The 19,922-nt window shown below is 55.5% G+C and overlaps 7 protein-coding genes across 7 annotated transcripts; 1 reads left to right on the top strand and 6 right to left on the bottom strand.

Moving 5' to 3' along the window:
* Positions 1-1,255: 1,255 nt before the first annotated feature.
* CYME_CMT547C (starch associated protein R1) lies at positions 1,256-5,974 on the bottom strand (the record flags this gene model as incomplete). The annotated part of the gene is made up of 1 exon (XM_005539443.1): positions 1,256-5,974. One exon carries the CDS (start codon positions 5,972-5,974, stop codon positions 1,256-1,258), a length of 4,719 nt encoding a protein of 1,572 aa, XP_005539500.1.
* A 4,847-nt stretch (positions 5,975-10,821) lies between these two features.
* Positions 10,822-12,471, bottom strand: CYME_CMT546C (unknown zinc finger protein; the record flags this gene model as incomplete). The annotated part of the gene is made up of 1 exon (XM_005539442.1): positions 10,822-12,471. The coding sequence occupies one exon, from the start codon at positions 12,469-12,471 to the stop codon at positions 10,822-10,824; it is 1,650 nt and encodes a 549-aa protein (XP_005539499.1).
* Positions 12,472-12,976: 505 nt separating this feature from the next.
* CYME_CMT545C (similar to U6 snRNA-associated Sm-like protein) lies at positions 12,977-13,270 on the top strand (the record flags this gene model as incomplete). Its single annotated transcript, XM_005539441.1, has 1 exon — positions 12,977-13,270. One exon carries the CDS (start codon positions 12,977-12,979, stop codon positions 13,268-13,270), a length of 294 nt encoding a protein of 97 aa, XP_005539498.1.
* Positions 13,271-14,255: 985 nt separating this feature from the next.
* On the bottom strand, positions 14,256-14,615 carry CYME_CMT544C (mitochondrial ribosomal protein S16, precursor; the record flags this gene model as incomplete). The annotated part of the gene is made up of 1 exon (XM_005539440.1): positions 14,256-14,615. The coding sequence occupies one exon, from the start codon at positions 14,613-14,615 to the stop codon at positions 14,256-14,258; it is 360 nt and encodes a 119-aa protein (XP_005539497.1).
* Positions 14,616-15,366: 751 nt separating this feature from the next.
* CYME_CMT543C (similar to rRNA methylase) lies at positions 15,367-16,731 on the bottom strand (the record flags this gene model as incomplete). The annotated part of the gene is made up of 1 exon (XM_005539439.1): positions 15,367-16,731. One exon carries the CDS (start codon positions 16,729-16,731, stop codon positions 15,367-15,369), a length of 1,365 nt encoding a protein of 454 aa, XP_005539496.1.
* A 351-nt stretch (positions 16,732-17,082) lies between these two features.
* On the bottom strand, positions 17,083-17,733 carry CYME_CMT542C (similar to phosphoserine phosphatase; the record flags this gene model as incomplete). The annotated part of the gene is made up of 1 exon (XM_005539438.1): positions 17,083-17,733. The coding sequence occupies one exon, from the start codon at positions 17,731-17,733 to the stop codon at positions 17,083-17,085; it is 651 nt and encodes a 216-aa protein (XP_005539495.1).
* A 409-nt stretch (positions 17,734-18,142) lies between these two features.
* Positions 18,143-19,540, bottom strand: CYME_CMT541C (similar to mitochondrial carrier protein precursor; the record flags this gene model as incomplete). The annotated part of the gene is made up of 1 exon (XM_005539437.1): positions 18,143-19,540. One exon carries the CDS (start codon positions 19,538-19,540, stop codon positions 18,143-18,145), a length of 1,398 nt encoding a protein of 465 aa, XP_005539494.1.
* Positions 19,541-19,922: the final 382 nt, after the last annotated feature.

Here is a 19,922-nt window from a genome sequence, read left to right as displayed (position 1 = left end):
ATCTAGCATTCGTACGAAAGGTGATGCTCGCTTCTGAAGATGCTAGCTAGCATGATGGTCGGATCCGAGATTCGCACAAACGCCTTCCCGGATACCGTGAACTGTCTGTGCTGAAAGTCCGCTATCGCATTATCTAAAGCGTAAATGCAAAAAGTATCAAACCTATCGCACGAGAACGAAAACATACCTGGGTCAATGTTGAGCGCTTCATGAGGCGAACCCCGTGCGTTCTGTTCCCTAACCTTCCTGGCTCAGAAGAGCGGGAACTGTAGCTATGGATGCTACGCTTCTGAGCACCAATGTGCGTCAATACGGATCATGTCATCGATCATCACCAAGCGTACACGAGATCGAGCACGAGACGCTGGGGCTTTTGGCTGTACGGTGACCAGGATCGTGGATTCGCCAACTTGCTCAGTGCGTTGAAAAAGGACGCGGGTGACAAGTTGCGTCGTTCAGTGGTAGCCTGTAGCGCTGGATGTGCTCTAGCGCGCGATTCCTGCACTCCTGCTCCGTCGACGAGAGCAAGCAACCAATAAAGGAATCGATTGGGTTCGATTCCAATGCACGCGTCAAGGACGAAGAACACGCCCCACAAGCACGAGTACCCGCTGATACTGCTACAACAAAAAAGGGAATGCAACAGGGCCGGATCCACGAGATAATCCACAGTACGCAGACCGAATATCAGATGACGAAGCAATCGACGGTACCAGGTTTGCTATGCAGTGATGCCATCGGCAACGATGTGTGCAAACACGCGCTGCACCGAAGCTCGAACACGTCAATTCACATCCGGAGACGTCTCGTGCGTCAGAAGCGTCCATCGGGTTTGCCGCAGGTGAAAGCTTCACGTGAACCATTCCATACACCGTATACGCATGATGCTGAAACGCGGAAAACTTGCCACCAAGGAAAAGCAAAGCTCCAGCAAGCGCACATCGGCTTCTCGTCTGGAGCGATGCACTGGTATGGTACGGTTCAGCAATCGTGCAAGCAGGACGCCTCGTACATTTTCACCGACAACGGTTTTCCTGGGCAACAGCTGACCGGTCATGAGGTCCCCTGCTTCGATATGACTGAGCACTCGGAGCGCCTGTCGATGCCGCATCGCGAAAGTCGCCCTGCTGGCCACGACATTCGGCACTGGGCAGCGCTCGCAGCGCAAGCAGAAACCGAGCACTTGCCAGCGGCGTCCGCTGGTCTCGGGTAATGCATCCCAGACTTTAAATTCTTCGCATTCAACGACCGATATCTAGACTTGGTCACGTGATTGAACGACGTACACATCCTCGCCGCAAATGCAACCTTCAATATCCTGCGGTTTGTTACCACAATTGCTCTCAATTTCAATCCCACATTTTCCTATTTTTGAGAGGATACGTTCCAGGTAAGCTTTGTCCTGCAGAATTTTGAGTTCACGGTAACGAACGACAACTTCTTCGGCTGGTTGCATAAGGATGGAATCAAAGAGCCCAGCTCCAGCAAAGTCCTCGAGGTCCTCTCCGTTGGAGTCACTGCGAAAAATCAAGCCACCACGTGGAATAAGCGCTTTGGTCTTGCTGGGGTAGTTGCAGACGCGCACTTGACCCGTGCTTTTCGAGTACGTAAATCCGAGCGCACGGCCTGGGTAGTTGCCAACAAGCACTTCACCCAGACCATGAACCAATTCACCATAGATCTCTGATGGCTCCCCAGTGAACGGATTCTTCGTATGCAGGACGAAGGCATAGTCCGCAGGGACCACCTCCTGGACCAAAACTGCCATGTAGAGCGAGGACAATGAGGTTTTCCCAACAGCGCCTGCTTTGCGCAACGCCAGAAACGCCCGGTCGTTGAATTTGGATGCCCAAACATCTAGGATACACTCCCAGGCGCGCCTCATATCGAGGTTGTCAATGGAGTGGAAACCTTCGTGCTGGAGAACCTGTTGCAACTCCTTCATGAAGGTATCACTCGGTGCAAGTTGCCGAACACAGTGCCGCAAACGTGCGAGCAAGGCGCTGCAGTCATCGGTAGGCCCCTTTCCGTCCAGTTCCGCCATGAGCTGCTGGAAACGCTCCCCCACGTCAGAATTCTGTGCCTCTGCAAGCACCTGCTCGCAAACTCCAAAGGGTAGCAACGCGCACGGAGGGATGTGAATCCAGTCCGGTATCACGCGGATGAGTTTGGCAAGCGAGTTCGACTTGGAACCTCCACGCTGCGTGTTGAACTGCGCAATACCAAGCACCGATTTCACTGGCTTTTTCTCGATATCGGAGCGCATGGATACCGCTCGACGTTGGGCGTGTTCGGATGCTCCATCCGTCGTATCCGCCGCCGTGGTGCGTCCAGCTCCCTCCTGTATCGGTTGGAAATCCAGAGAACCATCGGTTAGGGAGCGCACGGCGACCCAGGCACCACGGAATCGCTCTGTGAGCTGATCAAAAAGCTCCTCGGAGAAACAACAGGCCAAGACGACATGCTCGTTGCGTGCCCGAACCGCACAATGCGAGAGTATGTCGAGTGTGTCGGTAGTGATGAGGCCGACCATGCCGGTGGGAATCTCCTCCTCTCCGGATATGCGGCGCACAAACGCTACCGTGGGCTCGGCAAACGTCTTGTACTGAATGGACAGGAGCTCGTCAAATACCGCTCCTTGACCAGTGCATGATCCCGGGCTAATTACCTGCCAATTTCCGAGATTAGCTTGCTTGCGAATATTCCTCATGAGCGGGCGAAGGACTTGGGCCAGTGCAAAGGCCGCCTGACCCCGAATGAGCTCTTCCGAGAAAAGCGTCACAACCTTTTGGTCGATGTTGCAGCCAACGCCAATGTACACCGCCTTGGGTTGCACGTCGTGGTGGAGCCGTTCCACCACATCATGCCCGACGCAGTCCATGAGGCGCTCCATTGTCGCATAGAGGCGGAGACCGAAATCTGGCTCCTGCAATTGTACGTCCGACTGAATACCGTACACCAGCGCCGCAAGATCATAACTGGTTTCCAGGAACGCACTGGATAGCATAGACCATCCAACGTGCTGTGCTAGAACCACCAAAAGATTGCAGGCTTTTTGGACATCGGTCTCGGCAACGTAGTCGGCAAGCCCCTGACTCTCGACGGCCAAGCGAGCGAGCTCGTCAAGCGCCAGGTCAAGGAACAGCATATCCCGAACGCGCGTTGGATCTTCGACGTGCTCTAAGGTACTCTGGAGCATCTTCCTCGCCTCAGCAATCAAGAAGGAGAACTCGAGCGCCCCCTGTGGACTCGCCATGAGCTCCGCTCGCACCGACTGGATATGCTCAACCTTGCTAATGAGCTCCTGATCAAGCGTCCAGCGCGCATAGTCCAGAACAACCGCCAGGTCTGTTCCGGAGTGCACGCTCTTCAGAACGTGAAGGTACTCCTCAAAGTCGTGTATAAGGCTGTTGGTGTCACAGGGATAGGTTTGCACCTCCGCGAATATCGGACGTTCATAAGATGCCAAACGTTCTTTCGTTACGCCGTGCTTTTGCAGCGTCTCATAGAAGACGTTCTTGTCGCCATTAGATCGTAGAAATGCGAGATAACTCTCACAGATTGCCACGTCGTCTGGAGTCGTATTATTGTGCAGCTTTTGGTGCCACTGTTCCATAAAATGACCCGGCGTTTCCGGTATGTGATGCTTGTGCATGATCCGCAGGATGTCGTCTCGAATTCGCTGGCCGTTGCCTCCGCCTCGGCCCAGCATCGAGAGACACAGGCGCACCCAGAGCCGGAGATCTGGACGACTGACAAAGACCTGAGCTAGCGTCGTCGTGAGCTGCTCCTGAGCGTGCGCTAACAGGCGCGGTTGCGTGTTGTAGGAGCGCTGCCAGTCCAGCTGCCGCAGGAAGCTATACCGTAACCACACAAAGACTATCTGCAAAAGATCCGCATCCAAAGCAGACATGCTGTTCCGTAGGATATCATTCGCCAAATTGTAACGGTGCATGAGCGTCCAGGATCCGTACTCGACCTCAACCTCGATGATCTTCTGGGCGACGTCTTCGTGTTTGCCAACACTTCCTGGGAGCTGCGAGAACGACTCCAGATCCATTCGTAGCACAAAGTTGCCGCCGCCCTCAGCGCGGTACCAACGATTCAGCTCGGGATTAAAGAGCACAAAGGTGACTGCGCGCGGTGCATGCTCCTTCTTCAGGTGGATTTCCGCATAGTAGGTGCCCTGATGATGCTCATCCGGCACGAATTCGGTCCGCATGGCTTTGTTTTCGAAGCGGTAGGTCCGACCCTTGGTTTCAACCGCGAGACTTTCGTCGGGTTGCAGAAACTCAGTGACCCGATGCCGCGCGATCCCCCAATGGATGACGAGCGGCGACAAGTCAGCATGAACTCGGAGCGCGAAGCCATCCTCTTCGACGGAGAAACAAATAACTGTCTCGCCATCGTCGTCGAGCGAGCGTCTCTCCAGACCCAGGATTGTGCCAACAGGCAGGGTTTCTGGTTCCTCGCCCTGGGCGCGATCGCCCAGCATCTTTTCCTGCTCCTGCAACGTGTGTAAATACGAAGCGTATACGTCCTCAAGAACGGAGGGCGCCGGCGGTGCGACTGGTACAACAAAATTATCATTATGATAGTTCGACCAAAAATTGTACTCTGCTTGATACAGAACAAATACTAGTGCAGACGGCAACCAAGACTCTCCGTTTGCAATGTCATCTTCGGATTCGCGGCGGAAGCACATATCTAGGCGCCATACGCCCGGGTTATCCTGATCAGCTTCGAACTCACTGCGCACAGCCTTGTGATCGACTTGGCTGGTAACGCCAGCGGGCCACCAGTCTCGACGCGGAAGCACCCACTGACCTGGTTTCTTGCGGCTGACTCCCCAGTGAAGTGCCAATCCGCTGATATCTGTCGCCATATGAATGTGGTACTCGGACTGGGGCTCCATTTCCTCCACGACAACATCAAGGTGGCCGCTGCCGCCGCGACCGACGCCCCCAAACAGTTCTTCGAAAAGAACGGTCGCCGCTGTATGGATCCTGCGCACTGCCTTTAATGAGCGATCCTGTGGCGCCCCGGCTTTCACCAATCGATCAAGAGATGCTGAGGACTTGAGCTTACGAACCGAGCTCAGCGAGATCGACCGGCGCACTGCTGAGCGCCCGCTACCAGAGGCGTCCGGTCCCGGGGATGTTTCCCGTGAAAGCGACATGTACGAATCACTGCGTGAAACACCTAATGCCGTCCGAAAAGCAGATTCCGTCAACGAAAGCTCTGCAACGTTCTCTTCGATGCCTGCGCCGTCGATGACCCAGGTCCGCACAGAGTCCCAGACAGGCACGAAAATATCTCTTCTACCGTCTTTAAAGTATTTGTGGTCTTTTGCTCGGTAGACTACTGCCTTGATTCCTCGGATCGTGCGCAACTCGTTGCCAGATTCGAAGAAAGGTACGTTGATGCGAATCCTTGGGTGCTCGGCGGGAAACTCGGTGCGTACAGCGATCTTATCGAAACGAATCGTTCCCGGGGGAAACGTTTTCGCCTCGGGTAGCGTCCACTCATCAGGGTGATCCCTGGCTACCCCCCAGTGCAAGTACGTCGGACGATTTTGCAAAATACGAGACCACTCAAAGCGATTGCGCTCGGCGATGCGCTCCTTCAACGACTTGGGCACAGACGCCCCCAACTGATCAAGATGACGTACCTCCTCTCTGCTGAGAAGCACGAGCAGAAAACGACAAACGATACGCGCTTTACGCCAGTCTACAATATCCTCGCGAGCAACGCTCGGATCTCCTGTGTTCTCGTGAGGAGTCGCACCACCAGCTGGTGCATCACCGGGGTACGTGCTCTCTCGGGAAACGTAGACAGTGACGAAGAGTCCAGCTTCGTCGACGCCTTCAGGAAGTTGTAAAGCGTTTCGCTCCTCGTCGCCAATGAACCCATCTAACTGGTAGATCTTCTCATAAAGAGGCACTTTAACGGATACGCTTGGTTGATCGCTCATACTCGTTGGCTCTGTGGAATGCGCTGTGCGGCGAGGGAAAACGCTTGACGGTAGCGTGCGAACCGCACGTGATCTGTTGGCGCAGATCGATGCGACACGACGCCATGTCGCGATCTAGCATGAATCTCCCCGGTGGCGGCGGCGGGGGGCGGCGCTCGCCACAGCCACTCCTTACTCGCCAGCGGTGATGGAGCAGTGTGTAGAGCGCGGTGTGTCCATTGCACGCCATGTCGCGATCTAGCATGAATCTCCCCGGTGGCGGCGGCGGGGGCGGCGCTCGCCACAGCCACTCCTTACTCGCCAGCGGTGATGGAGCAGTGTGTAGAGCGCGGTGTGTCCATTGCACGCCATGTCGCGATCTAGCATGAATCTCCCCGGTGGCGGCGGCGGGGGGCGGCGCTCGCCACAGCCACTCCTTACTCGCCAGCGGTGATGGAGCAGTGTGTAGAGCGCGGTGTGTCCATTGCACGCCCGTCGCGATCTAGCATGAATCTCCCCGGTGGCGGCGGCGGGGGCGGCGCTCCCCACAGCCACTCCTTATTCGCCAGCGGTGATGGAGCAGTGTGTAGAGCGCGGTGTGTCCATTGCACGCCCGTCGCGATCTAGCATGAATCTCCCCGGTGGCGGCGGCGGGGGCGGCGCTCCCCACAGCCACTCCTTATTCGCCAGCGGTGATGGAGCAGTGTGTAGAGCGCGGTGTGTCCATTGCACGCCAGTCGCGATCTAGCATGAATCTCCCCGGTGGCGGCGGCGGGGGCGGCGCTCGCCACAGCTCTCCTTATTCGCCAGCGGTGATGGAGCAGTGTGTAGAGCGCGGTGTGTCCACTGCACGCCATGTCGCGATCTAGCATGAATCTCCCCGGCGGCGCTCCCCACAGCCACTCCTTACTCGCCAGCGGTGATGGAGCAGTGTGTAGAGCGCGGTGTGTCCATTGCACGAATGCGCATGTGCCTGGACGGTAGCATGTAGCGCTGTGCCTGGTGCAGTGCAACGGGTCCGCTGCCAACCGTACTTAGCCAACGAGTCGTGCATTGACTTCGATGAGGCGGTTATATAGAGCCAGGTAACACGGGCTGTATGAGTCGTAGTCGTGATTAGGAAACCGGGTTTACTTTCCATGCAGACGACTAACCGTTCCAACTGTTCCAGACAGGTATGCTTCGCAGGAATAGGGGCCTGATGGATTCGGTGACGCACCGGTGATCGAACGCATAAAGAGAGACCAAAAGGCCATTCTCTGCCTGTTTGCTACATCGGCTCGAGCTGTCTGTCAATCGGCAAGTGCAGTCACACTGGAGGTCCGTGGCGACCAGGACACAGTTTCAGTGTCCGGCGCTATCTTCGCGGTCGCTTGGAGAACGCGTAGCCGTCTCTGGACACAGGCCTTTGCTCGGCACCTGCAACTGCGGAGGCGCTCCGAGCACTGGCCCATTGGGCTCGTCCAATACGCGAGACTTGTACCTGGACCTCGCGGGTCTGTCTACTGGCCATGATATTGGAGCGGCTCGGGCGGGGCTACTTCGGATGCCAGCGCTGCACTGGGCGTGAGCGGTAACCAGTTGGCGTCCATAGTGACGCCCAGAAGTTGCTAGGCACCAAGGAGACAGTTGCACTCCAGCTCCGTTAGTCGGCAGGGCAATACTAAGTGCGTCAGAATTAACAGTGTCACAGACGCGATTCTGTGTTGTTCCAACTCTTCATGAGCGCACACTACACCTATGCGCGATGAGGGCGGAGTTTGCAAGAAGCAGCCCTTTGACATTCTGACGAGCCGCTCGGTGCCTGGGGCGAATGCGAGGGACCCGAACGTCCCTTGCTAGAAGCGTTGCGTAGCCCCTAGGTCGTAGGTGTGCTTCGTGGCCCAACAGGCGTTGGCAGTACGTCCGTTGGCACAACAGCGACCCCCTATCGTTACATGCAGAGCAGTGAATTCTGGAATTCCCGTCGCAATACACCTTAATTGTTTGCGTTTGTTTTTCTGGCAGGTAATCAAGAAACGGATTCTATCCTGCACATTGGAGAACGTTCGCGGACTAGCTTGATGGTGTCTCTACTAGCGTGCGAAAAAGACCTCTCCTGTCCAAGCCAGGTACTCGGCAATCAACAGGTGCGGGAAGATCCATCCTTCTTGCAGTCCGTATCCAGAACGCCTTTCGCACAAAACAGAGTTTCTCCAGCTCGATCAACACAATTGGCTCCGGAGCAAGCCATTCTAATCTGCATGCTCACGAAGAAATACTGTAGAAGAAGCCTCAAGATGCACAGTTGCCGTGCCGTTGATACAAAAGGAAAGAAAAAGACATGGATGGAGAAGAAAAGACGCTTCCATGGAAGGCGGTTGCGCGTTGAGCAGCGCCGTCTATTTCATAGTAAAACTGCAACACGTATTACAGGACTGACGTGTGTACGTCTTTCTCGGGGAGATTTTATTTCGGAGAAATGGCAGACCTGTGTATTTGGGCCCTCAAACGTGTAAACAAGCCGCTGTTCGTAAAGCAGCGACGAGCGAGCACGGCGACACTACCAGTGGCAGCGGCGAATCAATCGTTTGGTCGCCTAGAAATCGCCAAACAGACCGGATCATTCGACACCTCATTCTTCAGCGATGTACGCTTCGTGGCTGCTCTCTCTGAAAATGTCGCTTTTCATCAATCAAAAGCGGTCAAAAAGTACGCAACTGAGCTTGGCGTTGAGCTTATCGTCGTACGAGCCCGTTCTCCATGGTTCGTTCCCATTCAAGGTGTCTTCTCTTACATCAAACACCAATTCTACGCTCCCAGATCAGCAGACGAATCTTACGTATCCTTGGCGTCGATTCATGCTCGCCTTCATTGACGATCGCATAGGTTCTTATTCGAGAAAGTCTCGCTTAGCCTTCCTCGGCGTGACATATCTCGTCATGCAACTGTTCGTGACAGTTCCAGACGCAGAGCTGCCAGCTGCCTATATCCCTCTGGAATTCTTCTATCAAACATTCCCGCGAGGATTGGTACACCAGACAGAAGATGCTATGCGAGCTGACCTTCCCATAGCTAGATATCGTTGGAAATCCAGCGTAATGGACGCAAGTACGTTTAACAACAGGTGGAATGATGACAGCAGGGCCACATCAACGCGCTCGGTACCTAATCGAGCAGAGAAGCATGCTCTGTGTGCTTCGTTATTATTGAAGTCGCGAACGTCCGAAAGGCTCACTCGGAGTGTACTTTTCAGGAGTCAGTGAGACAAAGTAGAGGTTCGCAAAAGGTTGCAGTTCTACGAACGCAAGCAGCGAGCATTCCCGAGTATACTCTATGATTTAGAAAAGCAAATTTCCGATACGTCGCTTCGTTTGAAGGTCGCCGGTGGCCCTGGACGTATTCTAGCTCGCAAGGGCTGCACCGCTGCTCCCCGGAAGAGAACGTACAACGAATGCAGCAATCCAATGTATCCGATGTTCATCGATGCGTCTAGGACAGCATACGCGCATCACAAGCACAAATACGCGTTGGAACTGGAAGAGAAGAAGCGTCTCACAAAAGAGCAGAACGTACGGGATGATTCCCGGTATGCTGACGTCCAGCCAGATGGCGAGGCAGTCGAATGCAGGTAGTTTGTTATGGTATAATTCCAACAGCAATCATGTGTGCACGTACTTTCTGCGCGGAGACTTGAACGCCTCGGTCAAAGTGAGGAAATGCTTCGTGCTTCCGAAGCGTCCCGCAGCGTTTTGTCAAATGAATATTCGAGGGAATCGTGTTGCATGCCGTGTGGGCATGGTGCACAATTATTAAAGAATTCTGATGGACAAAGAGCAGTGGCGAGGGGAACGGGGATCAGACTTTCGTCTAGAGCGCGGCACTAGTGCAGTGTAGTTCCGCTGAATCGAGGGGCTGGAGCACCGTTTCTTGATACCTATAACGATTTTCCTGGGCGATTGATAGATGATGCTGGTGTTCCATGATTCGATTCTTCAGCGTGCACCAAGAGGGCATACTTGAAGCGTCGAGTGCTCCCCATATCCCTGGTGAACGATTCCAGCGATTCCAGAGGCAGATATCCGTCGACTTGACGTGTGTGCACTGACGAGATTCGCCAGTATAGCTCCAGTCCGCGGAAACGACCGAGGACTCGACGCATCGCGCTACGCTTCACGACCAGGCAGAACAGCACGAAAACAAGGTCCCGTTTTATGCATGCGTATGTAAATTCTCCAAACAGATTGCTTACATTAATATCAGTTGTCGCGAAAGAGCGCTGACCAGATGGAATGAATGGGAATCCGTCACTCTGCATATCATTGCTGGGCGTGCAGGAGAACGGCATCGCGCTCGGCTGTTGATGTTGGCTCACCTGGCAGCCGTTGTCGCTCGTCCAAGCCCGAAGAAAATGGAGGTAAATGTCGCTGCAGCGTGACATCCACATGCAGTTTTCGTGCTGCTCGATTCTCTATCTATCGAGCAAGCGCTGTACGCTTGATTTTAAATGGACTTGCACCCGTGCTCACATGCATATCTTTGCGAATCTGGAGCTAGACGTGCAGGGCGTAAGTTCCTTTACTCGGATCCTGGGTCTGTCGGCACGATAACTGGCCCTGTTTACGAATAAGGATCATGCTCTGTTTCATTGTTTGCCTGCATGCTGTCCTGCACACTGCACATAGAGAGCTAGCATCGAGGCTTAGCATCCAGGTGCAAACAGGAAGCTAGCTGAGGAACTGGTTCCACTTCAGCGTCCCGCATACGAACTTGCGATACTGGCCGCGAGCCGCCAACAAACAGCGCACCTTCCGTTCAGACACCGGCATCTATTCGCCTGATCGGCCGCAATTCCGCCTGCAACCGAGGATCCTGTTCAACATGCGCTACTAGCCACGATAGCCAGAGTTCAGCACCGCTATGGATGAACGTGCTGCCCGGCCGCGGCGCGTCGCTGCGTTCCGTTCAGCCAGTGCGAGCTGGTCGCGTCGCCAGCGCTCAAGCACTCGACGTGGTGGAATACTGGGATACGGCTGCGACGCTGCGGGTCCAGTGAAGCCGATTGCAGCCGTGTGGGCGAGCTCCTGATAAGCCAGCACCATCTGCTGGCGCTCTTGTCGAGCAATGCAGACAGGTAGCTGCGTGCGGTGATGATCATGCACACGCTGGCGATAGTATCGCCAGAGAGACCGGTGTGCAATAGTTCGTCCACTCGCACCTAGTTGAAGGCCAACAACTTCTTCATCTGGTGGGTGCGTAGATCTCGGTGCCTCGGCGACCGAGACCCACTTTTCCCATGGCGCAAGAGCGACAGACTCAGCCTCACCCGCAGCCTCATGTGGCGTGCCTGGAGAAAGCGCTTCGCTCGCATCCGCGGCAGACGACAGCAGCGCGTCTGCTCGTACTGGGGTAAAACTGTAGAATTCCTGATACTCATCCCAAACCTCCTCCTGATCAAAATCGGGCAACCGGCAGTGCCCAGCATCTCGCATATGATTTCGACAGGCCTGTAAGCTGCTGAATACCTCCGCACGACGCTCGAACAGCTGCTCCGCGGAGTCCGTAGTGTCTTGCGAGAGCGGCACGACCCTTCCCCCGAACACGCAACAGTAGCCAAGACCGACCTTGACTCCCAGGTATCGTACGAGTCCGGCAAGATCATAGCAGTACTCTATATAGGGCACAAAGAATGAGTGCTCTTTGGCCATGTGGCGGAGATTTGCAAGGAGAGCGCCGCTGCGCTCCTGTTCTGAAACATTCTCGTCAACGGCAACCTTGTGGTTACAGAAAAGACATTCGTGGATATCAAGGGGACGCGCTTCTTGCATGCGCTCAGCGAGCCAAGCGTCCAGGTCTGCAGTTTCGAGACTCGTTTCCTTTGATGCACCGGAGATGAGCTGCTGCTGCTGCTGCTGCTGCTTCTGGTGCTGGTGCTGCTCATCAGATTCTGGGATGCCAAGTTCTCGCAGCTTCTCTCGATGCCTCGCGGTACGCTCGTGTTGTTGCAGGGCTTTCTCACTGGAAAACTCTTTCAGACACCAGATGCATGCCACACGGCGGCTGCTGGGTTGACGCTCGCCGTTCACGGCTGACGACCTCGCAAATCGAGCGGCGGAGAACAGGGCGTCCTCAGGTAGCGCAGATCCCACAGGTACTTTCACGCTGTAGCTGCTCCAGGGTTCCTCGCTGCTTGAGGTGTTCTCGTCCTCGAGTCCGCCGAAATCCATCTGAACGGTTTCACCGCCGCTTTCCCAGTTCCTGCACCGTTCCGTGAACTCAGCCTCCGATAGAGGTGGTAGTTGAGCGGTGCGACGCTTCAGGTTGACGCGGTGCCAGTCAGAGCGGTAGTGCTGCCGTCTCTTTTCGAGCAGTGCCTCGGGCGAAAGCGCTTTACTGGGAGCAGAGTGGCCGTTGTTGGCGTCTGAAGCAGCGACCCCGTCCGCCGGAGACCACTGGCAGGCTACGCAGTACACGTGCTCTGCTGCTGGTGTCGCAACGTGCACCAGCGACGTCGCAATCGAACCATTGTCAAGTTGCATCTGCTCGGACACGTCAAAAGTCGCCTCGTTCGTCGAGCGGCCTAGAAAGAGCCACAGCTTCGCGTGTCAGCGAGGCGCTTCTAAGGTTGATTCGGTGGAGTGGCAGCAGCCAAAGCACCCAACGGAGTCTTTTTCACAGTCGCCCGATAGTTTGCACTCACGTAACGCCAAGTTCAGGTAAATCGAAACGACTCTTGTTCAAAATGTCAAGTGTCTCGCGCTAACGCGACAGCAGTTGCTTGTTTCAGCCCCGTGACAACGTATCGCCCCGTTGCAACAGCCAGACAGAACGAAGAATCCGAACATTTCTACTCGCCCCAACCATTCACATAGATGTCTCTGAGGTGCCTCTTACGCTAGAAATCGCCCATGTTTACCTCTGCACTCGTCGAGGGCTTGTCGAGTCACCTTGGCGGGTGACTATACGCTCTTTGCGAGCATTTTGTAGCGGGTAGAGCGCTCGGTAGTCCAGAGCGTCGCAGCGACTGCACAAGAACAAACGCTGATGCTGCCGGTCGGACTCGTCCGCGGTGCCGTTGGTCAACAAGTCACTGTGGAGCTGAAAAATGGAAAGCACTGCACTGGCGTTTTAACTGGTGTTGATCCGTGGATGAACTTGAACTTGGAGAGCGCACGAGTAACTGGGGCTTCACGGGCCGCGACAACGGACTCGGTCGAGCAAGCGGCTTCCTATGCTGCGCTCCATATCCGTGGAACAATGATCAAGCTCGTGCAACTTCCGAGCAAAAGCTGGGAGTATGCACAGGATGAGCGCAAGCCACGGCAGCTCCGCGAGTAGCCGCTCGAGAGCGTCCCCGTCAAAGCCGTTTGCTAACATTCGTAGTGTACCTCTGGGAGCGAATTTGATACGGTTTAGGTTCGAGGAGAAGCTGCTCCAAACCGTACAAGAACACGGTGTGGTAGCTGTGGTGTCTACAGAAGCGAAGGTTGCTACGACTTGAGATGTTTTAGGTGGAATAGCCTACCGTCATATCTACAGGTAGCATTTTTATGGGGTACAGCGCAAGCCTTGCGCATATGTATGTGGTACACCGACGCGAGGTCTGGAATTGTGCCACGACATTGCCTGGGAATACGAAGACGCTCATTCGACTCCATTTAAATTTCAGAGGCAACAAGTAATGTATGCGCGCTTCTTCCATACCACGGGGGCCCTAGAGGCAGATCCATCTATGCTTCCTGCCTGCCTGCCTGCCTGCCTGCCTGCCAACTTCTCTACGTGCAGTTTTCGCGTTCCACAGGAATGAGGTGCGTGTATCTCTGACCTCCTCTGAAGGAGATTGCAATATGCTTGCCAGCCAGTGCTCCAAATATCCGAACGAAGACGCGCTGACTCGAGAAGCGAGTAGAGCGCTTTTAGGGTATCGGCTATCTGCGCCCCAGCTTCGCGATCGTGAAGTTCATTCACCAGGTTCCCCATTTCCTATGTACATTCTCTCGTTCATGTGCGTAGCCACGACATGACCAGGAGATATCGCCTGCAGCGGCCCTTCAAGTGCAGTTCACAAACCACATGCTATTTGGCGCTCGAAGCATGCCGCTGCAAAACAACAGTTGCAAATGCAGAACCCAAACTTCTATCTCGACATGCCATGTGCTTTGTTCGATGCATTCCATAGCGCCTATTGAGGAATATTGCAAGGTACTCTGCCATTTGCGAGCTGTCGCACCAGCAACATTCCGAACTGTACAGCTCCGGTGCGCTTCTCACAACCGCGTCATTTTCCTCCCGCTCTGATGGGCTGCGTACGCGACTAAAATTCTCATGACACTGCGAAAGTCGGAACCAGAGATTCGAGTCCTCGAACAGCGCCCAAGTTTTGCGGTGCCGCTGCAGACGGTGCTGCCGTGCGACCTCGCACTGGGGCCGGAGGCAGCACGCCCGCCAAACCCAGCAGCTTAGCGACGCGCTCAGACGGCTGGGCGCCCACGGACAGCCAGTACTGAGTTCTTTTCACGTCGAACTGAACGAGCTTCGCCCCTCGAATTACCCGCGGGTTGTAGGTTCCGACGTGCTCGAGGAAGCGGCCGTCGCGTGGTGCTCGCGAGTCCGCCACCACGATACGGAACACCGCCGCGTGTCGACGCCCATGCCTCGCAAGACGTATGCGGACTGGACTCATGCGCTCCACAGCGTTCAGTTCTGGCAATAAGCTACGTAGGAGCGTCTATAGCACGGCTGCTCTGAAGCTGCGGCTGACTCGGGCGATACGCATCCAAGATGCTTCGAGGGCGCGCGTGCTATGTTCTGCCCCGTATTCCCTACATTTCTATACCTAAATGTACAAGAGGGACACAGTGCCAAGGTGACACGTTCCGCTCGACCATTGCCGAAACTTGTCACGATGCTCCTGAACAGTAGATTCGTGCAACTTCCACGGATCAACGTGTCCCCTGCAGTTGCACTTCAACGAGCCGCTGTGTATTTTGGGGTCACGCTCTCGGAAATCCGTGATTTTTGCGCTACTTCGCGAGTGCCAGGTACTCCTGGTGCAAACGCGAATGCGAACAGCACCAGCAGGGAATAGCAACCGACACTTATTCATGCAGCGGCAATGAACAGTGCAGCCTGGTGTAGAATCCTGCATGGCCGCCCTGCATGCAACGGGTGGAATGCCGTGTCGGAGGCCAGCCATGACCTTTGCCTGTTTCGTGCCCACATTTCAGGTTCGGACAGTCTAGGCAGACGAGTTCGAGGCCTTGCGAGCCATGGACCAAAAGGTGAAGGTACTGCAGCATGCCCTTCTCAGTTGTGGTTACGCTGGGAACATGATGCAAGCGGCATCGGCGGCGGCCACTTTTATCGACCCTGGACGCACGAGCAATGAGCGATGCGATGCTTCAGTACGCAAAATTCATCATGAAACAGCATCTTTAGAGGGTCTCTGCAGCGCCCGTGGATTCCTCGAACTTTTGACGCTGCCTGCGGGCTTCGAAAAGAAGAATTGATGCAGCAGCAGCAGCGTTCAAGGACTCAACGCCCGAGTCGAGAGGAATAGCCACTGTACATGAACCGGTTACGCTCTGGGCGAAATCGAAAATTGCAGCACTCGGGCCATGTGCTTCGTTTCCAATCACCAGGATATCTAGCGTGGGTGTCCTGATGTCTCGATGAGGCGGTATTTTCCCTGCTGTACCCGTTGCTCTAGTTTTCTTCGCATCTAAATTGGATGCTCTCAACCAGATTGCATCATCATCGTAGGAGAAATGAGCAAGCCCCGGTACTTTTTTTGGATGAGCAATGACGAATCGATATCGTTGCCCGTGGTGGTGAATGCGGCTCAAATTGTGTCCCCGATCCGATGCGGGCGGCTTCAGACCGGCCTCTTTGACCTCCGCTGCGCTGTGTGCTTCGCGGGATGCACAACAGGGTGCATCGGTTCCCGGCACCATGACCAACAAGTCGAGCAGGCACTCCAGATGCTCCAGCGAAACCTTATCAACGATACACTGGCGGAAATGAGCACCCATACCTGCCCGCACGACCTTCGAACTCCAGGCATCAACGCATTGATCACTGAGCAGGAGCGTGCGGCACCCAGCTGCACATGCCGAGCGAAGGATCGTCCCAAGATTACCCGGGTCCTGGACGCCATCAAGAAAGAGCACTAGCGTTCGCTGCTGATCCCATGGCAGCCATTTCCGTTGAAACACCCCCACAATACCCTGCGAGTGGACTGTTTCAGTAGGCAGTTCCGTCTCGCACACAAAGGTGCGTTGCTGCAAAAGCCCGTCGGTCGAAATTTTTCCCATGAGCTGCGGGTGACGACGCCACAGCCCCTGCACAGCATCAGCTGAGCAAATAATGAACTCAGGAGCCCAGTGCACATCCAGTGCGTCCTGCAATAATCGCGCCCCTTCTACAACAAACAGCTGTGGTCGCAAGCAGCGCTCCGCTAAGGCTGCCGTATAGCTGTTTTCTGACTCGCGCTCTTTCACAAGCTGTAGAAACCGGCGGTCTGGCGCGCTGCTCCCCAGCGATGACGAGGCGCTCGGCGAGTCGAGCACCAAGCTACCCTTGCGCAGGATTTGTCGCAACAACTTGAGTTTCGCGTTCTGAGCAGACCGTATCAGCGACCACTGGGCAGAGCGCTCCGCACCAGTACATGCTTGTGCTCGTTGGTGAAGCATACAGTGTTGGTAACGCCACCAGGACTGGTGCCCGCGCAGCCGCAACGCCTGCCGTCCAGCCAGCCGGTACAGTGGATCAAGCGCATTCGTCCAGCACAGGCACCGCATGCGATCCGACGACGCTACGACGTTTACTCCTTCATAGTCTAGCCTTCGAAAGACCTGCCAACGTTCCGAACAGATTGGAAGGTATCAAAGGTCCAACACTCAGACTGCTTTGCACGACCAGTACTGGAGCGCGCTTGTCGGCGATTTTGCTCCGCAGGCGACGCATCGACTGCGCAGCGAGGAAGCGGCATGCCATGGCAAACGCGATGAAGAGCGCCTGCTTGCAACGCATCACGGTATTGTTTCGGCGAATTCGTAGAATGAGCCACCATTTGGTCTCAGAAAGCGGCATCATCGACAATGGTGACGCAAAGCGCGCTCGGTCGTCAACAAGTGCAAACGTGACTCTATTCATGAAAATGACCGTAGATCGCGCTCGTGGATACCCATCAGGAACCAGATGCAGGTGAGACTCTTGCTCTGAATCTTGCCGCCGATATTGGTGCCGTCCCGAGCCGCTGGTGCTCCAAAGGCGATGGATGGACCCGCCGAGTCAAGCATTTTGGCGGACACTGGCCCGTCACCTACCGCAATGATCTGCTGCGGGCTGAGCTGCTCGCGCATCGCCAGCATGGTCAGCAGCTCTGCTTTCCGCTCTCCGTTGACGAGAAGCTCCAAGATCGCTCCGGTGAAATGCTCATTGCTGTCCATTTCATGACGATTGGCCGCAACGAAATCAATACCGAGGTCTGCTTTCACAAGCTCTCGCAAGAACGAGCGCCCCGGCGACAACACCGTCGTTCGGTAGCCGAGTTTCTTCAGTACGCGACAGACCGAAGCGGCTCCATCGGTATATTCGATAAGCGCGTGTAGTCTTTCTGCTAAGCCAGTGCTCGATCGACCGCGAAGGAGCGCAGCACACGCTCGCAAGTCGTCGTCGGATCCGAGCGAGTGACAACGACGCACTTCCGCGACTGCATCCGCATCCACTGCAGCCGCCTGGCAGAGGAGCTCGAAGCTATCCGCCTGGACCAGTGTCCACGACAGATCGAAAACGACCATTTGCTTCGTCCGCAATGCTCCTGCTCGCTCGAAAGCGATATCGACGAGAAACTTCGTGCCCGGTGTCTGCTGTTGAGGAAGCTGCGCGTTTCCAGAACGGCAATGGAAACTCGTATCCTGCAGCTAACAATCTTTTTACAGGCATACACCTGACGAGAGTCACGCTATTTCCCGAGCGAATCCACTACGGCGAGTCTGCTGCTGTCCTCGAGCGTGTTCGTATCGAAAAAACACGCTGGACCGTAGAGTCACCCTACACAGTGTGTGCTGCAGGGCGTCGGACGGCAGCAGCTCGCCTGAACGGTCTGAAGCGACCTGCCATGCCCCGAATCGTCGAACAGCACAGTGTAACACGGCACTCGCGAAATCCTCCTCATCCATCACACCGTCGTTCGCACACGCTCGCTGCTTATAACGGTAAGTATGAGGTGACAAGCTGCGACACCGTCTCTGGATGGAGCGCAACATAGCGACACGTCTCATAGAGGAAGAAGAAGAGGCCGATCAGCGGCGCATAGTAGGCGGCTCGCTGAAGGGATCCGGAGAAGAAGCCCCGCCAGCCATCCATCTCGACGATGCGCCGTGCGGTACCCAAAACGCCCATAAAACGCCGTGTATCTATGTACGACTGGGGGTACTGTGACGCCAGCCTCGTCACGATAACATCCGCTGGCGTCGTAAGGAAGGCGGCTGCACAACCCGCAATCGCTCCCAGTAACGCATCAAGAAAGAGCCCCTTCGCGCTCTGCGCTCCCATTGCATGATGAACCAACACCAGGATTTTCAGTTGCTCATAGAAAGCGATCTGCAAGGCACCGTAGGGAACGTCGCGCGCCAGCACAGCCATCCAGGTGACTTTCACAACCTCCCGGTTGTTTGGATCGCAAAACACTTCGCGCCATGCATCACTTAGCGTCGCGCTCAGACCGAGTTGCAAACGCTTGTTCAGAATCTCCGCCGGAACCCGCACGACGCTACCGATGGCATCCCCGAGCCCGCCGGCCAGCAGAAAGCAAAGCATTGGATAAGATCCCAGAACTGGTGTTCGCAAGAATATATCCTTGAAGGCTTCATAGACGCCTAGGTAGATCGCTGCGTTCGGTGCCTCCTTCCAGACATTGGACACAACGCCTCGGTACAGCTGATTCGGCGGGAGCGGGCACGAGGCTCCGCGCATCTGCAGCCGCGTCTTGATCGTGTCAATAGGATGTACAATGAATGTACTGATTGCTGAAGCCACAAAGGCACTCAATGCTGACAGGGAATACGGAAGCGCATCCGTATCTATAGGCGGCTTTCGTGAATACTTGCGACGTAGTCGATTGCGCTCAATGAGCGCTTTCTGTATCTCGAGGTATTTCTCGTACTGCTTCTTCTGACGACGGCGGGCATACGGATTTATAGGTGTCGGAGCCAAAGTAACTGCTTGCGCTTGCGTCCCTGCTTTTCCTGAAGAAGCGCTTTTGCCAAGGCTACCCGCAACGAAACCAACCAAGGCCAGCACGAGCGCTTGGAGAAACCTCCGGCGACTTGTCGGTGCGTCTCCGGTCGCCTGAGACTGTCTCGATACCACTAACCTCGCGCGTTCTCGCCACCAGGGTTCATCGGAAGGAGTAGATCCTTCGTTGGCGTCCGAGGCAATTGCGACAACCCCAGGCACCCGCACTGGGGTCAGTGCTCGACGCCGAACGCGATGCAGTCGCTCGCGATGCGGTACGCGCACTTCGGGTGTTGTAAAGGCCTTGTTTCGGTACGTTGGTGCTGGACGCTCGTAAATGCATTCTACCGGAGTCAAAAATATCAACATTACTCCAAATCATGTTCTGTTGGTGCTGAGGTTCCGTTGCATCAGGCTGAGGTACCACACCCGCTTACGCCAGACATACCCGATAGGTGTTCAGCTCGGGTACGCGAATGGTGCGCAGCGTGTGCCCGTTGCGCGGGTGATGCGGGCGGAGGCCGCAGCGCCACGATTCGCGGCGCCACAATGTGTGGCTTAGCGCGCGCGCACCGTTACCCCCGAAAGGCTCGGTAGGGAAGCGGAGCTCATGTTTTGCTGGGCGAGATAGAGACCAAGGCCGATGCGACAGCCTACTGAGATGCATACGTGTACGCTCTGCATAGAAATTGCAGGGAGTATGCGGCGATGAGTTTCGTGTTCAGGTATTCACCGAAAATTCATCGGACGA

Source organism: Cyanidioschyzon merolae, chromosome 20 (assembly GCF_000091205.1).
Source record: "Cyanidioschyzon merolae strain 10D DNA, chromosome 20, complete genome".
NCBI classification, from domain to species: domain Eukaryota; phylum Rhodophyta; class Bangiophyceae; order Cyanidiales; family Cyanidiaceae; genus Cyanidioschyzon; species Cyanidioschyzon merolae.
This window is presented reverse-complemented; position numbering and strand designations above follow the sequence as displayed.